Here is a 24,918-nt window from a genome sequence, read left to right as displayed (position 1 = left end):
TCTTTTAGGTATTTTAGTCTCTAAACACAAAAACTGTAACATAGAACCTTGTAGAACATGTGAAGCTGATGTTCTCAGATGTGGAAGTGGATTTAACAGACAGAATCCAGTTAATGTTACTTTGATGTTAAATAGAACCAAACGACAGCACTTCTCTTCCTTTATCTGTGTTGCACCAGAGTTGAAAAACTCTGAGAACCCAGTGTTGGACTTCATGTCCACATGAGACCCCCTCTGTAATATCCAGTGGGTGAGGGTATGTGTATTCTATATTCTGCTGTTCATGTATGACATGTAAATGTAGAGCATTGGAGACCAGGTATGGAATGGTTAAAGGTAATTCTGTAGAATAAGGAAAGTGGAACCCGTCACTTTGATGTCTGTCCACTCTCTGAACTACAACTCCAGTACATATTATACAACCTGCTGTGTATTAATAGAGTGTTATAACATGTATATTTGGTATATGTTATATATATTCAGAGCTATATATATGTTTTTATATGTAGAACTTTATACATATTTTTTTCTTTTGTGTTGTATTAATAATTTCTTTCCTGCTTCTTTTTATTATATTTGAATGGAGCAACTGTAACACACAATAATTTCCCCCTGGGATTAATAAAGTATTCTGATGAACATCCAGAGTTCACCTTATCCACCTACATCCAACACAGAGTTGTATAAAATATTGCAAAGTAGAAGTACAGGTACCCTACCACGACAAGACTTTGGTAGAAGTCGACTGAGGAGGTTAACTCTGGCTATCCGATCCGTACCCGGAAACAGGATCAGTACCCTGCATGCACGAAATTATATCACATCCATCATTCACTGTTGCCGTTTACAGCTGACATAACTAAATATAACAATAATATATAAAAATAACATGCTGCCATTGCATGAAATTCATGGCAGTTTCTGAAGGTTCTGTCGGAAAAACTCAGGCTACAACTCTTCTCCTCCTCTAGGTGATGGGCCAGACCCCAGTATCTTGTTTTTAATCAATACCGAGAAGCTGTGTGCGATTTCTTTGCATGATGATATAGTATAAACTCCATAGAAACGGTTTCCTTCATTGCCTTGCTCACCAATGTTAAATATAGTCTTTTTAACACTATTAGTTTTGAGCAGGCAAACTGGCAAGACAGCTAAATGATAATGAGCGATTTGTGTTAAGGTTCATGGACAACCAGGATCCACTTCTGAACACAAAGCAAGTGTATTGGACAAGAAATGTTCTCAACAATAAATTGATCTTTTTGCTTAAACAATGCAGATTTATGCTTCTAAAACTGAAATATTGCCAAATTATTGTGAAAAGCGCATGAAAAGCAGAACTCATGACAGGATGAAAACACATTTCTCTGTGCGTCTCACATGCGGGGTACTGATCCGGTTTCTGGGTACGGATCAGGTAGCCACATTGGCAACACCACCATTAGGGATGGGAATCGATGAGAATTTAAAGAATCCAATTCCATTAACGATTTTGGTTCTCGATCCGATTCCTTATCGAGTCTCTTATCGATTGTCATTGGGTGAGGGAATAAAAGAGTACAAAGAGGTGTTTGCATTAACTGTCTTTTATATTTCCATCTCTGTACAGAAAATATACCATATACAGTATGTACAAATAATAACAGATGACAGAGGGCCTGGTTTTGGGGGGTGCAGTGAAAGTGAAACCTAAGGCGTTTTACTAATTCCTCTGTTGCTGCATTTCCACAACGTGGAACCGGCTGGGCTCAGCTCGTCTCTCACTGTTGTGCACCTCATTTCCTTTTCCCTACTTTCAGAAACTTGTATTTGAGGGGGTACGACGTTTGTTGCCCGCACCGGAACCGGAAGACGGCCTGGTATTCACTCTGCTGCTACAGTCACAAGCGCTGCTAAGTAGCCTATCAAATATGTGACATTCCTGTAAATGAGTCACATGCTGTGGACAAATGTTTGAACATATTGGAGGGATTCCACCATTTTGAAGAAATGGAAGCTTTGACAGTGTTCCAGTGGACCTGGTGTCTTCTGTTTAGACCGTTTCTGCCTCAACACCAAGTTAGCTACGTCCTGACCAAAACAATGCAGCATACGCGTGAAGTCATCACGCATTCGCAACGAAGGCAGAATCTACAGGGTGTCCCATAAGTCTCCATACATAGGAGACATAATACATATGGTTCTAACATGTATTTCTTTATATTTCTTCTTTATAGTTCTTCAGCAGTGGAGGACACGCATTGAAATGTGTTCCCGACAAAATGGCAGTCATATAGAGCATATTATATAAATAAAAATGGTTTATGTCAAGAAACGTTTATTTTTCCTATGTATGGAGACTTATGGAACACCCTGTATAAGCAGAACTGTTAAGAAGGCAGGCAAACGATTCCAAGGAATCGAGCTACTGAGAACCGGTTCTCGATTCCTATCCCTAACCGCCAACGTGCATGTTATATGTCACGCTATAAGTGAGATCACCATCTGATCTTTTTTCTGGGATCTCTGTGTAAAAGCAGCTATTCTCGAACGGGGTCTGAAATTAAAACCTGTGAAGGTCAAATTCAGGTTTTTACTCCTAAAGGAATGAACATGGCCTCATACAGGTGAGAAAACATGAAGGTACCGACCTGTAAGTAACACTAGTGTTAAACTAATGCAATCTTCTACACTGGTTGGTAAGACTATGTTTATCCGATGGGATCTCCTTCATTAAAGGTCTACTGCCTCCTACATCTACTTACCTGAGGCTAACAGACCTTTAACCTACACCAACCTACAGCGTCCACTCAGAGCTGTGCTCCGTCCATTATATCAGCGTCTCCACCCACCTGTCAGGTCAGACCCCCATCTGTCCTGACCTGGAGCGTGTCCTTGTCCATCTACTACGCCGTTCGCTCATCCATCGATCGTTCGGGTTTCCAGCTGTGTTGGCGTCCTCCTGCCGGGCCGGCGCTCTCCACGCCGCAGCCTCGACCTCGACGATCACCTGCCCCCTCCTTCTGCTGTCAGGTAGTCGTTCAGCTCTGTCCAGTGTTCATCAGTGTCTGCTGTTGCACCTTCCTGACCCCCCCTCACCACAAGAGGTCCACATCCAGGCATCGGACTGAAATGAAGGGATTTTCACACAGACCTGCAGAAAAAAAACATCTACCAGCCACATGTGCTGTAAATAACAGAGTTGGATAGGTGTATACGTATAAATAATGGCATGCAGTTCACATGGAGTAGGTCTGTTTCCCCCAACAAGACTACTATTCTACTCTGTTTACCCACATTCACTCACTGGCCAGTGTTCACTGCAGGATTTAGAAAAAGATCAACCTCTGTTTGACACTAGTAGTGTTAATTTCAACTCTGGTAGTGTTAATTTCAATTCTGGTAGTGTTAGGTTCAACTGGTGGTGTTAATTTCAGCTCATGTAATTTCAACTCTGGTTAAGTTAATTTAAACTCTGGTAGTGTTAGTTTCAACTGGTAGTGTTAATTTCAATTCTGGTAGTGTTAATTTCATCTCTGGTAGTGTTAGTTTCAACTCTGGTTGTGTTAATTTAAACTCTGATAGTGTTCATTTCAATGCTGGTCATGTTAATTTTCATATCTGGTGGTGTTCATTTCAGCTCATGTAATTTCAACTCTGGTAGTGTTAGTTTAAACTCTGATTACGCTAATTCCAATTTAGATGGTGTTAATTTCAACTCTGGTGGTGTTAGTTTTAACTATGGTACTGTTGATTTTAACTCTGGTTGTGTTAATTTCAACTCTTGTAGTGACAGTTTCAACTCTGGTAGTGTTAATTTTCATCTCTTGTGTTACTTTCAATTCTGGTAGTGTTAATTTCAACTCTGGTAGTGTTAGTTTCAACTCTGATTACGCAAATTCCAACTTTGGAAGTGTTAATTTCAACTCTGGTGGTGTTAGTTTTAACTATGGTACTGTTGATTTTAACTCTGGTTGTGTTAATTTCAACTCTTGTAGTGACAGTTTCAACTCTGGTAGTGTTAAATTTCATCTCTAGTTGTGTTAATTTCAACTCTGATAGTGTTCATTTCAATTCTGGTAGTGTTGATTTCAACTCTGGTAGTGTTAATTTTAGCCCATGCTACTAGGATGAAATTAACAATATTTTCACTTTAACTAACACTATTAATTATTCACTAACACTACTAATTAACACTAATAAAAAAATAATAATAATAATAAAAATAAAATGTAGACCAATGAGTCAGTTCTCACTGCATCACATTTTGTCCTATAAACTGTCAGTTTCTTTCTTTCTTTTTTATTCTTTTGTAGAGTTAAGGTCAGCGACAGGAGGCCTGAGTTTCATCTCAGGGACAGAAATGATTCTCCACACATGTTTTATTCATAACAGGACTGTCTCACCATAAAATAAATGACCTTTTTTTTTTCTTTTTTCGCACAAACCTGATCAAACAGGGAGTTTAGATCAGCTGCTAAAGGTTTTTCAGAAGGTAAAGAGCAGTGACTGTGAAGCCTCATAAATGTAAAGAGCCTGTGTTGAAGGAGTCTGTCTCCCTCTAGTGGTTCATTGTCACAAATGTATTTACATGTAGATCAGAGGTGTCAAACTGTTTTAGTTCAATGACCACATTCAGTACAATATGATCTACAGCTGACTGGACCAGTAATAACAGAATAATAACCAATAACTAATAATCATTTTTTCTTTGTTTTAGTGTGAAAAAGGTCAAATTACATAATGAAAATGTAAATAATCTGAACCATGTTCAACCTGAAATTTCTCAAGAAAAATAAGTGCAATTTCAACAATATTATGCCTCAGTTTGTTATTAACACAACTTACACATCACAGTGGAACAATAAATGCACAAAAAATTAGTCACAGGCAAAATATCGTTAAAATTGCACTAAGACATTCCAGGTTGTTCATATTTATTCAAGTTATTCATATTTTATTGTGAAAGGATAGTTTGTGAGGGCAAATATTTTCATCAGGTAATTTTAGTTTCTTTTTTTTATGTTAAACCAATAATAAAAGTTGGAGTCATTATTTATAGGTTATTGTGTTATTATTAAACAATTTCATCATTTAATTTTTTATTTTTTTGCACTAAAACAAAACAAACAAGTGGTGCCAGGCACAGAAAACCCTGCCCCTCACACATATTGTAGCTTATTTTGGCATTGATCCAGCTGACGTCAGTATATCATTTGACTCTATATATGTGCCAAGCTTGAAGTAAATTGAAACAAAATTGATGTTTTTATAGACAAGTGAAATTTTGCCCATTATAGTAAATGGGAGAAAAAAAAAGATTTTAAAAATTCCTAAAAAATTGAAACTTTGACCTACTTTTCCCAAAATGTAATGAGATCTATTCTGGGTCAGTGGCAATCTATAAACCAAATTTGGTATGAATTCAACCAATAGTTTTGCTGTTTGAGTGTTAACAATCAAACAAACAAACAAACCCTGCCCCTCACACATATTGTAGATAATTTTGGCACTGATCTAGCTGATTTCAGTATATCAGTTGCCTCTATATATGTGCCAAGTTCGAAGTAAACTGAAACAAAATTGATGTTTTAATAGACAAGTGAAATTTTGCCCATTATAGTAAATGGGAGAAAAAAAAAAAAAAGATGTAAATAATTCCTAAAAAATTGAAAATTTGACCTACTTTTCCCAAAATGTAATGACATCTCTTCTGGGTCAGTGGCAATCTATAAACCAAATTTAGTATGAATTCAACCAATAGTTTTGCTGTTTAAGTGTTAACAAACAAACAAACCAAAGAAACAAACAAAACCAAAAATCTTTGGGGGTGGGGTAAAAATGTGGACTCATCATCGTTTATAGGTTTTTATGATAGTGTTTTACTGGTCTGATTCACTGGAGATCAAATTGGTCTGTATGTGGAACTGAACTGTAATGCCTTTGACACCATTGTTGTTTAATATCTTCAGTGTCATTTTTACACCACATTGGACCCTTTGGTGGTCCAGTTTGTTGTCATAGTGCAGGGGTCTAAAATTCATTTTCTTTCAGGGGCCACATTCAGCTATATTTAATCTCCAGTGGGCTGGACCAGTAAAAAAAAACTGCAAAATAATTGATAAATAATGACAACTTCCAATTTTTGTCTTTGTTTTAGTGCAAAAACCGCTATTAAATTATGAAAATACTTACTTTTATAAACTATCCAAAAGAAATGTGAATAACCTGAAAAAACTGAAATTTAAATAAAAATACTTAAGAAAATTTAGTGCAATTTTAACAATATTATGCCTCAACTTTTAATCCTTTCACATGTGTATTATGGATCGGATCAACAAAGACACTAAACACTGAGTAACAGGCAGAAAATGGTTAAAATTGTGCTTAATTTTCTTTCTACATTTCAGGTTCTTCATATTTGTTCAGGTTATTCACATTTTATTGTTACAGGACAGTTAGTTAATGTAAACATTTCCATAATTTGATGTTATTTTTTGCACTAAAACAAAGACAAAAAATTTGAAGATGTCATTATTTATAGGCATAATGTAATATTTTTTCGACATCAAACCAAGACGAATATATGAAGTCATCATTTTTTGTAGGTTATTCTATTATTTTACTTGATCGTCATATTGGTCTGTATGTGGAACCTGAAGTAAAATGAGTTCCTCTGCCTTGTCTGTGGAATTTTTACACTTTGTAAATTCATCCCACGGGCCAGACTGGAACCTTTGGCGGGCTGCATTTGGCCCCCGGGCCGCATGTTTGAGACCCCTGTTGTAGTGAAAAAAAAAATGTCCGACACACCAAGAATTGTAATTTGTCTTTATTGTTTAAATTCACCAAAAAGTTTTTCTGCATAACTACATCCAACAGCATTCATTATTGTCGTCACCGTGATCCCATCAACACCCGAGTGACGATAGTGTGACATCATCAGCGCCGCCATGACGTCACAGCATCATGACGTGGCTCAAACGGCAGAAAAGAAAACTCCCATTGTCCATCGTCAATAAAAGCATCTCGCCGCTACCCGTGGAAAGCACAAACATTGCACATCGACTTATAGCATAGCATCAAGTATCCTTCTTTAAAAGTACTGTGTAAAAACCAAAAAACCCGCCCACCCGCTCGTGTTACCATGGAGTCCAACAAACTTAACATGAGTGACAGTGTTCTCTTTGACCACGTATGGGATTGTACAGTGAGGATGAGCTAAGAATATGAAGGGAGCTGCAAAGTTCAAAGAACAGAAAAAACATCAGTAGCACCGTGTGCGTTCGTAACGCTGCAGTCCGGTCACCTCGCACGTTGGCGTTCCCGTCCACAAATATCCACATCGAATATTTATCATCGAGTATTTTAGATTTAGAAAGGGGAAGAATCTGAAACAAACGCCTCAACGGTAGAAAGATAACATATTTGTGCTGCTTCTTTCATGCATTTTAATTCGATTACGTATTGTTTGATTTCTATTCTACTTAAATTCATCTACGCATTATTCTTTTCTCTGGAATTTGCATTTAAAGCCATAAATGTAGAGGCTGAAGTTACGAAATACCAAAGTCATCACTATAAAGTTCTCTATTACAATCCAACCCCCCTATGAAATGTTCAGCTACATAGCTACAAAACAGCCGTCAAGTGTTTTTCCCGCATTTTATATATAATATTTAACCTCACTTTGTAAAAGTCTGTTTATATAATCGACTAGATCATGGTTCAAAATGTTCCCTACAGTTCTAGGAAAACGATTTGGCTGAAAAATAGAGGCATATATGGTTTTTGGCCTTAGACTGTGTAATTTAACAACCAAACAACCAGCACCAGAATAAAATGTTACCAACGCACTGCAAATGATTTAGTTCTTACAAGATAAAGACAACTTCATAATAATTTATCTTGTTTTAAGAGTTAATTTCTTATTTTAAGTGTTCATACATCTGTAGACATGCTTATTTCTAGATTTAACTTAACTTAATCTGAATTCAAGTGAAATTATCTGGCTGCATGGACAGATATTTCACTTGTTTTGAGGACCATTTTCCTCAGATTTAGTGTTTTTATCTTGTTTTTAGACACCCCTTTTGCAGTGTGTACATTTCTGCAAATCTTGGACGTTTAAGAATAATCTATCCCAAAAACCAGGAGACGTTTGCATTAAAATGTGCTTTAGGTTCAGGTAATGAAATCCCCTGAACGCTATAAAGCCTGAACCATTACATCATTGACAAAAAATTCCAGTTCTTTGAAACTGGAGCCTTTATTGGTCCCTCTGAGCAACCCAAACTTTTTTCCATGTATGAGTTTCAATTTTGTATCATATTTGATACATCAGGTCTCAATGCTCAATTATTATTATTTTTGAACAAACAAAAACATAATGTAACACAAACATGTCTGTCATGCCTGCTTTGAAAAGGAATTACCAATTTGTCAAAGTTCTTCCTCCTTCCTCATTAATTTAATCTTGTAGTGTCACTGGAAAGACCTCTGGTAAATGAATTCCTCCCCCCTGGTGGATTATCTGTGTTTTACATATATCTAATTGTATACATCAGGTTTTTCAAGAAAAAAAAATCACACTGATCATGTAGAGGGCTTCAAAACTCATGTATCAAATATGATACATTTGGCATTACAGGGTTAACTGAGGCCTGGTACAGATCACAGTTTTATCACAGTTTTTGCAGATTTTTTGTAGTATTAAACCACATCCTTGTGTTTTTTCCTATTTTTGACCCAGTTCCATCAGTTTGTAAACCTGTTCACACAATCACCCCCTTATACACGATAGAAATGATCATGAAATGCCGCTATCACATGCATTTTTGGTTCAGAAACCTTGAGATTATACAGTACATTTCATTTTATTCTGGCAATGGTGCTGCTTGGTTCATCAAAACATGTCCTCACTAATTATTAAGTGCCTTGAACGCAGCTGTGGCTTTTTAGCTGAAAGGATTTATACTGTATTTGTATTGCATGCTATAAAACAGTATTTTTGCATTGATTCTGCGCGTTTCTGCCGAGTTTGGGCTGTTCATAAAAGTGCTCATTTCATGTTAAACTACTATATCCTACCTTTGCGTATCTAAACTATGTCTCTACAGAAGGCCGTCCCTGCCTCAGATCATCTAGTTCTAGTTCATAAACTCTCTTAACACACTCTCATTTGGCATCACTTTCCTCTTTTTGACATTTGACTGTACATCTTATCTATGATGTGTCCTCTTGGTGATATTTAAATATGGCTATAATCTCCTATAAATGTCAAAGGAGCCGTACATACAATGTGCTCAAACATCTTCAGATCTCCTCAGAAAAAAAAACAGGGCGAGTAGAATTTAGGCTGTGACATTCTGTGTGCTAAAAATTGCATTATTTCAACTATTATGGCTATATTAGTTTTGTTCACACGTAAAGAATAGTTTTAATGTAAGGTAAGATCTGCTCAACAACAGCCTTCTTTGTTACGTGACACTTTTATCTGATGATCTGTGTTTTTTATACTGTAATGTTTTGGATATATATATATATCTTTATGTGTTGGTAATACTGTGAAACACATTGAACCAGGTGAATGTGTGTTGTGCCAACATACGTACCCCCGCTCAGAATTGTTTCCCCTGGCCACGGGAGCATAAGTTTGTTAATTATGACTTTTAATCTCATAATTATGACTTTTTATCTCATAATTTCGACTCTTATCTCATAATTATGACTTTGAAAAAAAAACCCTCATAGTAAGTCATAATTATGGCATAAAAAGTCATAATTATGAGATAAAAAGTCAAAATTATGAGATAAAAAGTCATAATTATTAGATAAAAAAATTGAAATTATGAGATAAAAAGCCATAATTATGAGATTGAAAAGTTATAATTATGAGATAAAAAGTAAAAATTATTCGATAAAAAGTTGTAATTAGTTGATAAAAAGTTGAAATTATGAGACAAAATGCCATAATTATGTGATTAAAAAGTTATAATTATGACACTGAAAAGACATAATTATGAGACAAAAAGTTGTATTTGATAAAAAAATTGAAATTATGAGATAAAATGCCATAATTATAATATTGAAAAGTAAGTTATGAGATTGAAAAGTCATAATTATGAGATAAGAAAGTCAGAATTATGAGACAAAAAGTCATAATTATGAGATAAGAAAGTCAGAATTATTAGATTAAAAAGTCATAATTATGAGATTAAAAAATCTGAATTACGAGATTAAAAAATAATAATTATGAGATAAGAAAGTCATAGTTATTAGATAAAAAGTCGAACTCATGCTCCTGCATCAAGGGGAAATAATTCTGAGCGGGGATACGTACTTTGGCACAACAAAGTGAAATGAAGCCAAACAGTCTGAATGTCCTTCATCCTTAAATGCAGACAAAACAAAAATCTCATAATGTCGTATGAAACAATGTCAGGCAAAGTCCCCCCCATTACTTGCATAAATCTCTTCATTAAATCATCTGCTATATACAGTAATACATTAAAGTGTTACATATGCGGCTCATGGGAGCCTTCCGAGTCTCTTGAACAGTACTGCACCATAACCCAGTGACCAAATATTCATCAAACTGATCTCTTCATCAAGACCAAAAGAACCAAAAGTCAAAGTTCCTTATACAGTAGAATACAGTAGACACCTTTCAAGTAAAAGAACTGGTTTTCTAATACTGGTGTGTTCACATAAATGACACAGACCTGGGTCAGACCACAGCTGAAATCACAATATTGAATGTTTTTTAGAGTCAGAAAACATGTGCAGTCGGTGAAGTATATGTAAGGATAAATCTGAAACCTGTTAACATCGTCCAGGCCATCTCCAAAAGTAGAACCAGTCAAATATCTGTAAGGGTAATTAATACTGCTGAGGACACCAAATACCGTCTTCAAAAGGACCTGGGTTCCGTAGATTTACCTTAAACTTACCAGGTCAGTCATTTTATTTCCCCAGTTTCAGCCCAATATGAGGCCAGACCAGTAAAATAGTAAAATAGCATAATAACCGACATACAATAAACTACAAATTTTTCTTGTTTTAGTTCAAAAAACGTAAAAGTGCAATTTTATCAGTTTTCTGCCTCTGCTTCTCATTTAAACATGTGCACTATAACTTACAGACCGCAGTGGATCTACTAATGCACAAACCATGTAATAAGGCAGAAAATTAATAAAATTCACTCAAATTTTTTTTAAAAAAAAAAGGATATTTTAGGTTGTTCATGGTTGGTTAGATCGTTCACATTTTATTGGAAAAAGATGTTTGTAAATGTAAACAATTTCATCATGTAATTTTATTTTTATTTTTTGCACTAAAACAAAACCAAAATATTGTAGTTGTCATCATTTATAGGTTTTTATGATAGTATTTTACTGGTCTGATCCACTTGAGGTTAAATTGGTCTGTATGTGGAACTGAACTAAAATGAGATTCTGTTGGGTTTTTGTAAATTGGCTTGAGTCTGGTTTCGACCGGCTCTATATGTAAAGTGTCATGAGATAACTTTCGTTATGATTTGGAACTATATAAATACAATTTGATTGACTGATTGATTGACACCTGTGATTGTTAATATCAGTGTAATTTTTGCACCTTAAAAAATCATCCCATGAGCCAGATTGGACCCTTTGGTGGGCCACCCCGGTCCTAATACATGTCCTAATACAATTATTGCATAATTATTGCTTAACTGATCAGGTTTTAAGAGAAACAGAAGGCTTTAGTGTTTGCACTACCAGGCTTTTTCGACAGATTTCACTGTGATCTCAGACTTTAAAGAGCATCAATTTATTGAATAAAACCTTTTTCCTGACAGTTTGAGCCCTGGACATATAGTCGCAGTTCTTAGTATGTTATCAGTCATGGATCTTCTACCACTCATCAAGTCCAAATTGCCTAAGCAGGTCTAATATTACTGCTGAATAATTTTTCTACACTGGAAAAAATCAAAATTTTACCAAGTGTATTTTTTTCATTTCTAGTCAAAATATCTCATCACACTTAAAATAAGACATAATCACTTAAAGAGTAACTTTTCAGTGAGATATAACAACTTACTTTTGGATTTCAAGAAATGTTAACAAGGTAATTGTCACTTGTTCCACTGGAAAATTTTTTTGCTTGAATTAAGCAAAAAAAAACAAACAAACCTTGAATTCAGCAATAAAATCTTGAATTAAGCAAAAAAAAATCTTGAATTATGTAAAAAAAAATCTTGATTTAAGGAAAACATCTTGAATTAAGCAAAAAAAAAAAATCTTGAATTAAAAAAAAAAATCTTTAAGCAAAAACAAAAAAAATGGCATTAAGCAAAAAAATATCTTGAATTAAGCAAAAAAAAAAAAAAATCTTGAAATAAGATTTTCAAGATCTATTGTCTAAAAATAAGTTCTTATATCTCACTGAAAAGTTACTCTTCAGGTGATTATGTCTTATTTTAACTACGATATTCTGACTAGAAATGAGAAAAATACACTTGGTAAGATTTAGATTTTTCCCAGTGTATGCAAATGTTTGACTGTTTTATCTTGTCAGTAAGCTAGCATTAACATTTAGCTTTCCCTGTTCAATCATTATGTCTAAAAATGGTCAACATACATACCAAGAGCCAAAATACAAACTCCTGGCTGAAAACAGGACTCCAAAACCTTTTAGTGTGTGATGCCACAGTGGCTTCATCCACTTCTTATTATGGAAGGTGTGTGTATGTGTGTGTCCTTACATGAAGTGTGTGTTAGGGTCTGTTCTGTGCCTGGAGTCGGTCATTTATTGACATTAGTTAACTTCATTACGACGCTAACAAAGGTCTAACAGATACTATTAACTTGGAAATGCAGTCAGCTAATGACTCCAACACACACTTTACAATCACATGATGCAGATGTAAACAACTGTAGCTGTAACAGAAGCAGAACAAGGAGCGTGGATGTTAAAAGGTTCATCTCAAACCTACATGTAAGATCGATTCCAGTGTTTTGATGTGACCCAGATCTGCCTAAATGGTTAGCAGACAAAAAATGTCCTAATCCGATGATTGACAGAACACAGTGACGTACTTTTGTTTTTGTCGTTGAATCTGATAAAGGAAAAAGGTAAACGAAGAAATTCTTTTAAAAATACAGAAATGCCATCATAACCACAGACAACTAAGCCACCGATTTCTCTGCTTTTAAAGAATTTTTTTGCCTTGAAATAAAGCGAGTGAAAGAGAAAACACTCACTAGGTCTTTTTTGTACAGTAATCCATTGATAATAATCAATGCACAAAAGTAAAAGACGAAGCACACAAATATCCAAAAACTGAAATTGAGACAGCTCAAGACAAGAGAATTTTTTTTTTTTTCCTTTTTCCATATGGGTTTTTTTTTTTTTCACTTAAGTTTAAAATACACATATTAACCAGCTGTAGAAGGTTTACATCGGAATTTTGGATTCATCAAAAAAAGCACAGTTTAAAGTCAGTCCAGCTATCCTGGCTTTGTGGTGGACCTTTAAGGGGGACAAGTCCAGGATGGTCCAGTCCAGTCCAGAGTAGACTACTGGCCAAATGGCTGGGGCACTACCGTACTGATAACGCAGCGCTGTGTGCCGTCGTGTGCTGGGCAGATGGCAGTTACTGTACTATGATTTGCTGGGGCAGAGGAGTAAGGTCGGCCTTGTCACACTGCATGTGGCTGCACTGGACTCACCCTGTTCATCCACGGCAGGGCAGGGCTGCGTGGCACAGCACGGCACGGCTCAGCTCAGTTCAGCAGTGTGAGGATCCATTCGCTGCGCAGTGCTCGTCACCACAGAAGAGGCAGTCTACTTAGAGATGGTGACTCGGGGCCCGGAGGAGGACGGGGGGGGGGGGCTCAAAAGGGCCACCGAGGCCAGGGGCTCAGGGAGCAGAGAGAGAATACAGACAGAGACAGGATCATGGCTGAGCATTTGCATTTGGTAAGGAGGATTGAAGCAGAGCTGAGAGCAGGTGACGGGGCTTATAGAGCTGAGGCTGGAGGATGACGGAGGCTTTGAACTGCACATGAAGCGGCCTGAAAGAGGAGAAGAACGAGAGCCAGGCCGCCCGAGAAAAGAGAGGGGAGCCGGGAATAAAGCGGGAGGCAAGAGGGGCGCGCTGTGATGAACGAATCAGACGGGAGGAAGAGGAAGCTGAAGTCAAAGAGGAGGAGGAGCAGGAGGAAAGCTCCAGAGAGTTTTCAGTTGGAGGGAAGCCTTCTGCCCATCCAAAGAGACACCTGCAGGAAAAGAGCACAGACTGGATGAAACCTCCACAGCGTACATTCACAGGCCTTTTACTACAGATTAGATGGGGTTCTTCCACCGCTTCAGGAGGGGATTTGTGGAGGCTTGGTGCCATCTAGTGAAGCAGCCCACATTTTTACCTGTTCAGAATGAAACTATTTTAATGATGGAAGCATTTTAAACCTACTAGAAGCACGCAGAGAGCGCAGACCTCCGCCAAGGCAGATCAGTGCCCCCCCCCAATGTCTGTCTGTCTGTCCATGTACAAGATACCTCAAAAAGTTATGGACAGATTTGGATGAAAATTTCAGGAAATGTTGATACTGGCACAAGGAACAAATGATTAAATTCTGGTGGTGATCGGGGGTGGGGGGGGAACTGATCTGCCTTGGCGGAGGTCTGCGCTCTACGAGTGCTTTTCTAGAAAAGACAGCACAGACCTCCGCCAAGGCAGATAAGTGGTCCCCCCACCCCCGATCACCACCAAAATTTAATCATTTGTTCCATGTGATAGTATCAACATTTCCTGAAATTTTCATCTAAATCCATCCATAATTTTTTGAGTTATCTTGCACGCAGACAGACAAACAAACAGACAGACAAACCAACACCGACAAAAACATAACCTCCTTGGCAGAGATAATAAAGACCCTGTGGTACTTTTATGTCAGTCCCCGAATGAATGAATTCTCTCTATTTAACCTTTCTTCAGTTATTTATCACAATTGAAAACAGGTTAAAAACAGGTTAAAAATGTACCTTTTTTCGACAGCATTCTGTTGAGTTGTGTGTGTGTGCATGTGTGGGTATGTGCAAGTTTAAATATGTGTACATATGACTGTTTACTTGCAATTGCACTCACTTTCTTATGATTGTTACCTCCGTGTAAGTGGAACGGCGGAGGTTATGTTTTCATAGGGGTTTGTCTGTCCGTCTGTCTGTCTGTTAGCAAGATAACTCAAAAAGTTCTGGACGGATTTGGATGAAATTTTCAGGAAATGCTGATACTGGCACAAGGAAGAAATGATTACATTTTGGTGGTGTTGGGGGGGATGATCTGCCTTGGTGGAGATCTGTGCTCTCCGAGTGCTTTTCTAGTTTTTTTATGTTATATACCTGTTGTGAAGCACATTGACTCTGCATTGTGTATGAAATGTGTTCTATAAATAAAGTTGAATTGAACTGAATTGAATATTTATTACAGTATCATTCTGCATTTTGCGCTTTTTAAACGCAAATCAGGTATTTTCCTATATTTAATTTACTGATCCATAAAACCTCAGATTAAAGTTGAGGGTTATGATATCAGAAGTACATAAAAACAAAGAAAAAGTGACTTTTTCAACTAAATTTATCATTAACCGAACATAAACTAAGTGTGTCCATCCACTGTATTGATCCAACTCCATTGGTTCTACTGGTGAATCAATATTGTAGGAGATGACGGTGTTTCAGTGGTAACTACAGAGTCTCTGAACGTCCAAATGGGTCATATCTGATGACTATGAAAAGACGACAAACTGTATTTTACACAAATATTTACATAACCAAACTATTAAAGTAATAACACTTGCTGAATGAAGAAAAAAAGGTCTGTTGTGCAGAATCTAAGCATATATTCTTATTAATCGCCTAATTAATAAACCCTCGACTGACTCAAAACTTGGCCTTGATGTAAGTTTTCTCTTGGGTCGCTGAATAAAACCTTTCTTAAACGGACTTAAAAATGCATGAGTCGAGGTAAAGCTTCACCTTCGGCTGAGCAGATGTTTGATCACGGCAGCTTTTTACCTGCAGGCAGGTCTGCCATCTAAACTCCAAATGAGATAATGTCTTTGGTGTCTGGATGGAATAACTTGCCTGAAGCTATTGACCATAAAAAAGCAGAACAAAATCAACACGGCAAAAGAACTCCTATTTTTTTTTCTTCAGGGTGAAAATAAAATATGTCCAAAAACTTAAATATTACAAGCTGAGTGGTCCCAGTGGTCCATCAGTTATATATGCTCTCGTGTTGTGTTACATGTCAGCAATTACACTGTCTTTAATTTATTTTATTACTTTTATATTTGATTTTATTGTTTTATTTATAGCATTATTGTAGTTTCATGTACTTATTTATTGTTTTTTGTGTATTTTCTTTTATTTGTTTTACTGTTTTTACGATTCTATGTGCAGCACTAGTTTCAGCTACTTCGTGTGGCCTTCCTCTGACGAAAGCTACAGGAAGTAGCTGAAACTAGTCAAGCAGGTAAACGAACAACTACCCCTGTCTGATCATTTAATTACCCACAATAATTCTTATAAAGATTTATCAAAACACGGCTTATTCCATGTGAGAAAAACACACAATAGATGGCAGTGTTGAGATGTGACCCACCAAGTAATGAGCTGTTTCCACTCAGTGTCCTGGGCAGACGACTTCAGCAGATGGTTTCAAGGTGACGAGAGTTCTGTAGGGAGAAGAGGAAGAAACGCCTCAAACACTGAAAACATACAGAACATGTTTACAGCTTCCCAAATGCAGTGCTGGGAGTAAAGCGTTATTACAGTAATGCATCACAGTAACAGATTACTTTTTGCTGTAACGCAGTAGTATAAGGCATTACTAATCAATTATCAGTAATATTTTACTCTGTACATGTTCAATTGCGCTTGCATTACAACAAACTTTTCACCCATAAGTTAATTGTTCAAATGAAAAAAACAAGACAAAAAAAAAAACCAGTAAGACCATGAGACCTTTAGGAATCAAAAATGCATCTGTAAAGTTCCATTTCCTGTTGGTGTTCAGCCAATGGGTGAAGACGGCAGAAGACAGTCCACTGTCCACATGGACGTATGCTCATTACAAACTCTAACCCTGCTTTACAGAAGCTAGTTAAACTCTAACCCTGCTTTACAGAAGCTAGATAGCATTAGCATGATCCCTGTGATCAGCAATGACAAGGTAAGCTAACGTTTCTATGACTAGTTAGAACTCTTTATTGATTTCAGATTTATCTACCGGCGTCTTCAGCGCCATGCTCCCTGTTTGAACATGGAAAATGTTGAAAAAAATGCAAGCGTTTCTGCTAGGATTCAAACATCGTACACGGTAGCACTACTTACTGAGCTATCTGTCCACATGTACTTCGGGGCGCAAATGTATGTGTCCCACAGGTCTATTATGTCTTGTATTGGAGGGGGGGCTACTATTTGATCTGTTTTTTTTTTTTTGGGGGGGGGGGGGGGGGGGGTTTCTACTCCGCACACGCCATTTATGATGAGAGGCTGTATGTAACTCAAAAGTAATACAGGAGTCATGTAATTCATTACAATTCTGAGACAGTAATATTGTAAGGTAAGGAATGTATATTATAAAACCCAAGTGGCCTCTGTGTGTGCGTGCGTGTGTGTGTGTGACACTCACCGGTGTGTCATTCCACTGCCGGGGCAGGTCCTCAGGCTCAGGGGGGTAGGACATCCAGGACGGGCTGCGGTACGACGACGGCGGTGACATGACGAAGTAATCCGAGTATCCTGGGCGGTTGGCTGAAATAGCGTAGACTGCTGTTATTGGGTTTCCTGTGGAATGTAAAGATGGTGAATTCAATTTTTAAGGTTTTATTTACAGAACACCTGCGGTCAGTGCCGTTTGCACCACGCCCTCACACGTCTCACCTGAGTAGGTGGTGATGGACTGATCGACAGTGACGGCGGGGAACGGGGTCCTGGACAGCGGCAGGTAGGGGGCGCCGTTGTGCTGCTGGACCTGCAGCTCCGACGCCTCCGACACACGGGGCTTGAGACTCACATCAGGAGTGGAACTGTTATGAAGAGGAGAAACAATGGTTAACGGTTAGAAATTTTAAACTTGATCTGGTGGGAATGGAGACGTTAAATGTGACTTAATCAAGACTTTTGTCATAAAACAAAAAAGTACAACTGGTATAAGAGCTGAAAGTTAGTACAAAGTGTAAAACATTTTAGCAGCTGATCTTTTAAAGTGTCAAGAACACAGAACATCACATTTCTAAACAAACTACAGCATTTCTCAGATAATTTTTCCTACTGTATGATGTATGATCAATACAAAAATAAACACAATTAAATGTATTACTATATAAGACTCAGTAACAGTAGTAGCAATTTTAATTCTTTTTTTTTTTCAACATAATTGCAAAATATGGAACCTATGTATATGTGTGTCTCTACTCACTTTGCAGCAAATCATAATGGTTGTGGTGAACTGTTGTCAAAATGTGAGTTGTGTCATATTAAATCCAGTTCCTTACATCTAAGGACCACATTTACCCATGCATGCATATGACAATCTTCCTCAAAATATAATAATTTATGATCATTTATCATTCAACGCTGGATCCATTACATAATCACACGGGGCTGGAAAATGTAAAACTAGTTGAACCCTCGGATGTAATGTCAAAGACAGTCAGTTAGTGTTCACAAGTGCTCCATCAATGAATATTCAGCTTTAGGATCTCGCCCACACATTTAATGACTGGATTTATGTGGATGCACAACAGAGCATTTTTTATTTAAGACATTTAAGATGAGGTCTGTAACAGAGACAGGTCCATCAAGTACTTATAAACTAGGAAAATAGAATGATATCAGTGTGTTACATACACTGTGGCCCATAAAGTTTGACCAATTTTTTTTATTATTACTACACTTTTTTTGCTGCTTGTTGTTTTTACAAGTACTTTCTAATGTGCAACTGCCTATTTTTTGCACTACAGTTTTTTTTAATAAGTTATTGTTTAGCTATTTTCTTGTGGTATTTCTTGTGAGTGTAATCGAATCGAATTAAATTAAATTTTGTTTTCACACATTTGTTTTACACATCCCTCTTTTTACTCCTATTTATACACATATTTTTTCTCTTTGGCTTTTAACTCAGTGTGAGAGGTTGCCTTTTATTGTTTGGTTTTTTTTAACACATATCTTTATTAAATTTTTAACATGTTACATAATTTTCTGACATGAATTGGTAACATTTTATGGGTCTCCCCTGAGCATAAACCCCCAGAACCACAAGGCCTGTCAATCATCACACTATACTTCCGATCAAAATTATTAAATGGTTATACAGGGTTATTCAAAAAGAATGAGCTGTTTTCATTACGCAATATTGTAATAAGGAAAAGCAATAGAAAACTCCAGCCAAGTCACAAGTATTCTACTCACAATCAACTTTTATTTTCTCTCTTACAAGTGTTCAGTGTGTCCACCACCTGCAGCACGGACTACGTCAATGAGATAAGAGAATTCTTCCCAGACACATAACAGCATATCACGATCCACTGAGTTGATCGCTGTTGTTATTCAATGTTTAAGGTCATCGAGGTTAGCCATTCAACACTTTGAAAACTCCTCTTTCAAATGGTCAGTGACTCATTCCATGACGATGCTTGAGAACTGAAGCAATGCGTCATGAAATCGGTTCAGTCTTTTTGCATAACCCTGTATAATCAAAATAAATTGTGAATAACGATGCTTTTTTTTTCCATCAAGTGTGCTTAATTTTTTAATGCCTCTGGACGTCAAATATAATGCTTTTTAATGCCATTTAAGGTTTTAATTTTCACAAAATCTATTTAATGACTTTTAATGCTTTTTACTGACCTGCATAAACCCTGATCAATGGAAAATGCTGAATGTTTGTCGTTACTGCTGATCTTAAAGGCTGTTACTAACTTGGCATTAGTTAATTTTCAGTGTGACATAGACATGAGGTGTTTTTTGTTTTCTTCTTCTGTTATACTAATGGATGCTGCACCGGCTACTGTGGTGCAGGTTACACCAGAGGAAACACTGTTAGGACCATAATGCATTGTACACACTGGTGTCTCACTATGCATACTAAAGAGTAATTAAAATGCTGCACTCTTTCTCCCTGAGGGTCCAGAGGAGCTGATGTATAACGAGCCTAGTGATTAAACATCTCTGTTTCATGTTTTAAAGCAATGATAACGGTCACACACTCATAGTTCTGACCCATAAATGAACACAGAATTAATTAGAGAATTATAAAGCTTTTTTTTTTTTTTTTTAAATGAAATGTGTAAAACCCTACATTATATCTGAATGTATCTGAGTGAGCATTCTTCATTAGATTAGCTTTCTCTGGTCCTGTCATTCTGCAGCGCTTCACAGCTGGAGCCAGTTTGACTTCCAGTGTTATTTTCCCGTTCTGTCCACTAGATGCCGACGATGCCCCTCGAAAACACGTGAGCGGTGGTTGGCTCTCTGCAGTACTAAAGTGCCCAGCAACACACTGCACACAGCAACAGCATTTAAATGAAGAAGCTGCTCAGTTAAAATGATGCGGACTAACATATGTGCCAGAGAGAGAGAAGAGGGAGGCAGAGATGGAAGGGCAGCCGGTTCAAACGACGCTCATTAATATTCTGGAGCGTCGATTCCCCTCTATAATCTCCTCAATGCTCCTTCAATAATCTGTATATGAACATGGGAAACTGACTGACTCCTTTTGATCGGTCTCTGTTTGATGCTTTCAAATGACAAATGTGAACATCTCATGACAACATTTCTGAATTTATCTGTGAGATTCAAACTCAACACAGGATCTGCTGCTACCTGAATGAACAGTGGGAATGATTTATGTAAAGGGTCTTTTAATGAAAGTAAGTTTAGATGTTAGTACAGGGGTGGGGCCAAAACCAGCCCACCAAAAGGTCCGAAACCCGTGGGATGAATTTATAAAGTGCAAAAATTACACTGATGATATTAACACACAAAAGTCTCAAAATTATTTTAGTTCAGAGGCCACATCGCAAGTGGTCAGACCAGGTAAATACAATCATGATAATCTATAAATAAGGACAAATTCAAATATTTCTTTTTGTTTTACTTTTATAAACTATCCTTCTGCAAAAATGTGAATAACCTAAACAAATATGAACAACCTAAAATGTGTTAAGAGGTGTAAGTGTAATTTTACCTATATTCTGCCTGTTATTAAATGTTTTGCGTCTTTGTAGATCCACTGTGATCTGTAAGTTGTAATGTACACATGGAAATGATAAACTGAGACATAATATTGTTAAAATTGCACTTTTCATATTGTTCATGTTATTCACAGGAGAGTTTGTAGATGTAAACATTTTCATGATGTAACTTACTGATGTAACATTATTTAAAGGTTATTATGTTATTATTTACCTCCGAATTACACCCCTGGGTTAGTATTATTAACATTATTAAGTTATTAACATTATGAAACCCACATAGTTGCCACAACTGAGTTGGCTGTTTGGGTGAGATTAACTATAACTACTATTATGTCATTAGGAATCCTTTATAATGCAACTAATTTCCTGCCAAAACCTAACAAACGTGTCACAAATGCCTGACAGTTCACTATGAACATCGTCTGGTTTACAAATACAAAACACCACTGTGTTTTATAAAACACACCGGCTGGATCACATGGCCCTCAGTGTTATGATGCTAAAATGATGAGTCAGTATTGATAATTACCATGAAATGTCAAATCAATACTTGTTTGAAGGCTACTTCTTGATCCTGAGTGAATGTTGAGGTTATAAATAGTGTCTAAAATGTAAAATGAGGAAAATTACATACACAGTAGTTTTTTATGTGTTTTTTTGGGGGGGGTCACCTTTGGCAGAAATCTAAAGGTAGAACATTAAAAACAATTATAGAATTCAGTATAACATGAAAATATTGACACTTTGTAAAAATGCTTTAGCTGAAAATTAGTAAATAAACCCTGAAGACAGAAAAAAATGTGCATTAAATTAATAAGCATTATTGATTTATTGCCCAGCTAGATTTCAGAAACAAATACAGCATTTACTGAAAGTACAAATAAATGAATAAATGTATCCTACAAAGACAAACAGAAATGCAATACGACTTTTGGCATCTTTTGTGCTGCTTTGCTCCCATATTTCCTGAGTAATTCATCTCCATAACATTATGAGGATTGAATAACATTATTGGTATCATATTTCAGATGCTCATAGTTTACCGATTTCTATTTCATATACTTAATTATTCTGGCTTAAAACTAAAGAGAACTACAGGGAATGGAAATATCAGAAGCTGCAAAACCAACTGCTGAATAATGCACCTGAACAGAAATCAAATGCAGTGATGAATGAAAATGGGCTACGACAGCCCAAAAAAATAACACTGGTAACACCCTCTGAACTTTATAATGTCTACAAAGAAAAGAATTATTGGGCAGAGATCATTTCAGCAGAACTTGGCATTATACCAGTGCTTCTAAGTTGACTTTGTTTTTGCAAAAGAAGCTTAAATTAGTTTATCATGTGTTGTACATCCAAAGTTAATTTCATTTATTTTGATATTAGTTTAACATTTTACTAAGCCTTTTTCTTGCCTTATTTGTATGAAAATAAATGTTATTATTCATTCACAACACATTTATCAACTAAGGTTTTTGCAGCCATCTAAAGTGAGATCATTGTCTTGTTAACCCATAAAGACCTAAACATCCACTGCCAACTGAAACCATTTACTGATATAAAATGTTAAATAACTGTTGATCCACTAATCCTATCAATATATGTAAATAATTGGTGTAAAATACAATTTGTTGTCTTTTCATGGTCATCAGATATGACCCATTTGGATGTTCAGAGGCTCCGTAGTTACCATGGAAACATCGCCATCTTCTACAACATTGATTCACCAGTAAAACCCATGGAGTTAGATCAATGACAGTGGATGGACACACTGGGGTTATGTTTAATTAATGATAGATTTTACTGAAAAAGTCACTTTTTCATCAGTTTTCTCTGTTTTTGATATAATAACCCTCAACTTTAATCTGAGCTTTAATGACCATCTGCATGATCAGTCAATTAAATATAGGAAAATATCAGATTTTCACTTAAAAATGCAAAATAATATGAATATGTCTGTACATGTGTTTGAAGGGGGTTTATATATTTTTGTAGGTAAATATATTATGTCTGGGCGTATATATATTTAACAAAGGTCCATTGCTTGGGGTGGGTGGGCGGTCATTTGGATAGGAACTGGCTACAACAGTTTCATGTTTACATTGTATGTTTCTTGTTGTACATTTGAAAATCTAAAATTACAAAGACCTTAATTTAAAAAAAAAAAACCAAAATACAGAGGATAATATTAGAATACATTGTGATAAAACACTTAAGAAAGGTTAAAAACAGAGAAAAAAATCACTTAGAAACTGCCAAAAAAGTAGCAAAGTAGCACTGGGTCTTTATGGGTTCAAGTTAATAAATCCTACCTTTTCCTGATGCTACATTTAGTTTATATCTGATGTTTGACAGAGGACTGAGTGTGTTTATTGGGTGATATTTGCATGAGACTGTGCGTTACCGTCGTAGCGAGGTCCCAGGTGGTGGTCCTGGCCTTGAGGGGATCAGTGGCGGGGGAGATCCAATGCCCATGTCAGGAAGCTGGGTGAACCGGAAACCCTGCAGGAAGCCATAAATAAATATGATTTAGACATCTATTTGAGGAGCATCTGGGTACAAAATAGACAAACAGCCTTAAGCCGCAGCCCAAATTCAAGTGACAACAAACCAATCCTGAGTAATAAACTGACGGATGTCTGATCAGAGGCGACAGGACGATATGAGGCACAAACAAATTCGTGCTTCATGAGGCAGCTTTATTTGTCGGTGGGTGTTCAGTCGTCAGTCTTTAATCTGGGTAAAGCTTCTCCCTTGCTGATCAGCTGTTGGCACCACTCACACTGACAGCAGGAATGGCAGCTTTTCTGGATGTCTAAACTCTTTGTGCAAGTCCGTGTGTGCAAACATTTTAAAGGATGGTGTTGTAAATACATACAAATTCCTTACAGTGTGGATGAAAACAGCATTTATATAAAACCTTAAATGTGTAAGAACATGCATGACCTAGATTTATATATTTCAGGGTTAGGACTGAATTGCTCTGATTTAGTTGATGACTTTGATTTTATTGTAATCTTTTCTTAACTACTTTCACTTTACACATGTATTCATGTACAATGTTTCCCATTTTTACTATTTTCATTAATAATTTTTTATTTTGCTCAATCTTTCATTTTTATTATTACTATTATTTTTTTTTGTTGTTCAAAGTATTTTTATTACATTGAGTCATCCAGAAAAGTATAATACAGTCGTCTTTTTTTTTTATACTCAAACCCATGAACATTCCCACCCTGTTGCACCATAAAAAAGATGATAATCAACAATAATAATAAATAACTAAAAAATAAGGAACTCGGATATTAGTCACAGACTCGTATTAATAAGACTCCTCTGGAATGAGTGAGGGCTCTACCTCTTTTATGTGATTCAGAACAGGTTGCCAGGTACTGAAAAACTTATTGGAATTATTGGAAACTTATTGGAATGAATTCCTCCCCCCTGGTGGATTATGTATTGCATGTATCTAATTGTATACATCAAGTTTTTCAAGAAAAAAAATATCACACTGTTTAGGTAGAGCGTTTCACAACTCACATATCAAATACGATACGTTTGGCGTTAAAAGGTTAATTTTAGTTTTTCAGGTATTATGAGGACAGCTGAGAATTATTATTAAATTAACGAGTGAAAAAAAACATGTTATAATATTTAAAAACCACTGAAAAAACAACATGTATTCAGC

At 36.5% G+C, this 24,918-nt stretch overlaps 1 protein-coding gene across 5 annotated transcripts in view; it reads right to left on the bottom strand.

Moving 5' to 3' along the window:
- Positions 1-12,985: 12,985 nt before the first annotated feature.
- Positions 12,986-24,918, bottom strand: part of kiaa1549la (KIAA1549-like a) — a 200,519-nt gene continuing 188,586 nt past the window's right edge. For 3 of the 5 annotated variants that reach the window (XM_030136533.1, XM_030136534.1, XM_030136537.1), the window contains 5 exons: positions 23,635-23,732; positions 17,911-18,056; positions 17,660-17,814; positions 16,628-16,700; positions 12,986-14,240 (listed from right to left, as the gene is read on the bottom strand). In XM_030136533.1, coding sequence (XP_029992393.1) covers positions 16,671-16,700; positions 17,660-17,814; positions 17,911-18,056; positions 23,635-23,732 — 429 coding nt within the window. In that variant the 3' untranslated portion in view covers positions 12,986-14,240; positions 16,628-16,670. The remainder of the gene's footprint in view (positions 14,241-16,627; positions 16,701-17,659; positions 17,815-17,910; positions 18,057-23,634; positions 23,733-24,918) is intronic. The other 2 variants (XM_030136535.1, XM_030136536.1) reach the window with 2 other exon arrangements.

This window comes from Sphaeramia orbicularis, chromosome 6 (assembly GCF_902148855.1).
Source record: "Sphaeramia orbicularis chromosome 6, fSphaOr1.1, whole genome shotgun sequence".
Lineage (NCBI taxonomy): Eukaryota > Metazoa > Chordata > Actinopteri > Kurtiformes > Apogonidae > Sphaeramia > Sphaeramia orbicularis.
This window is presented reverse-complemented; position numbering and strand designations above follow the sequence as displayed.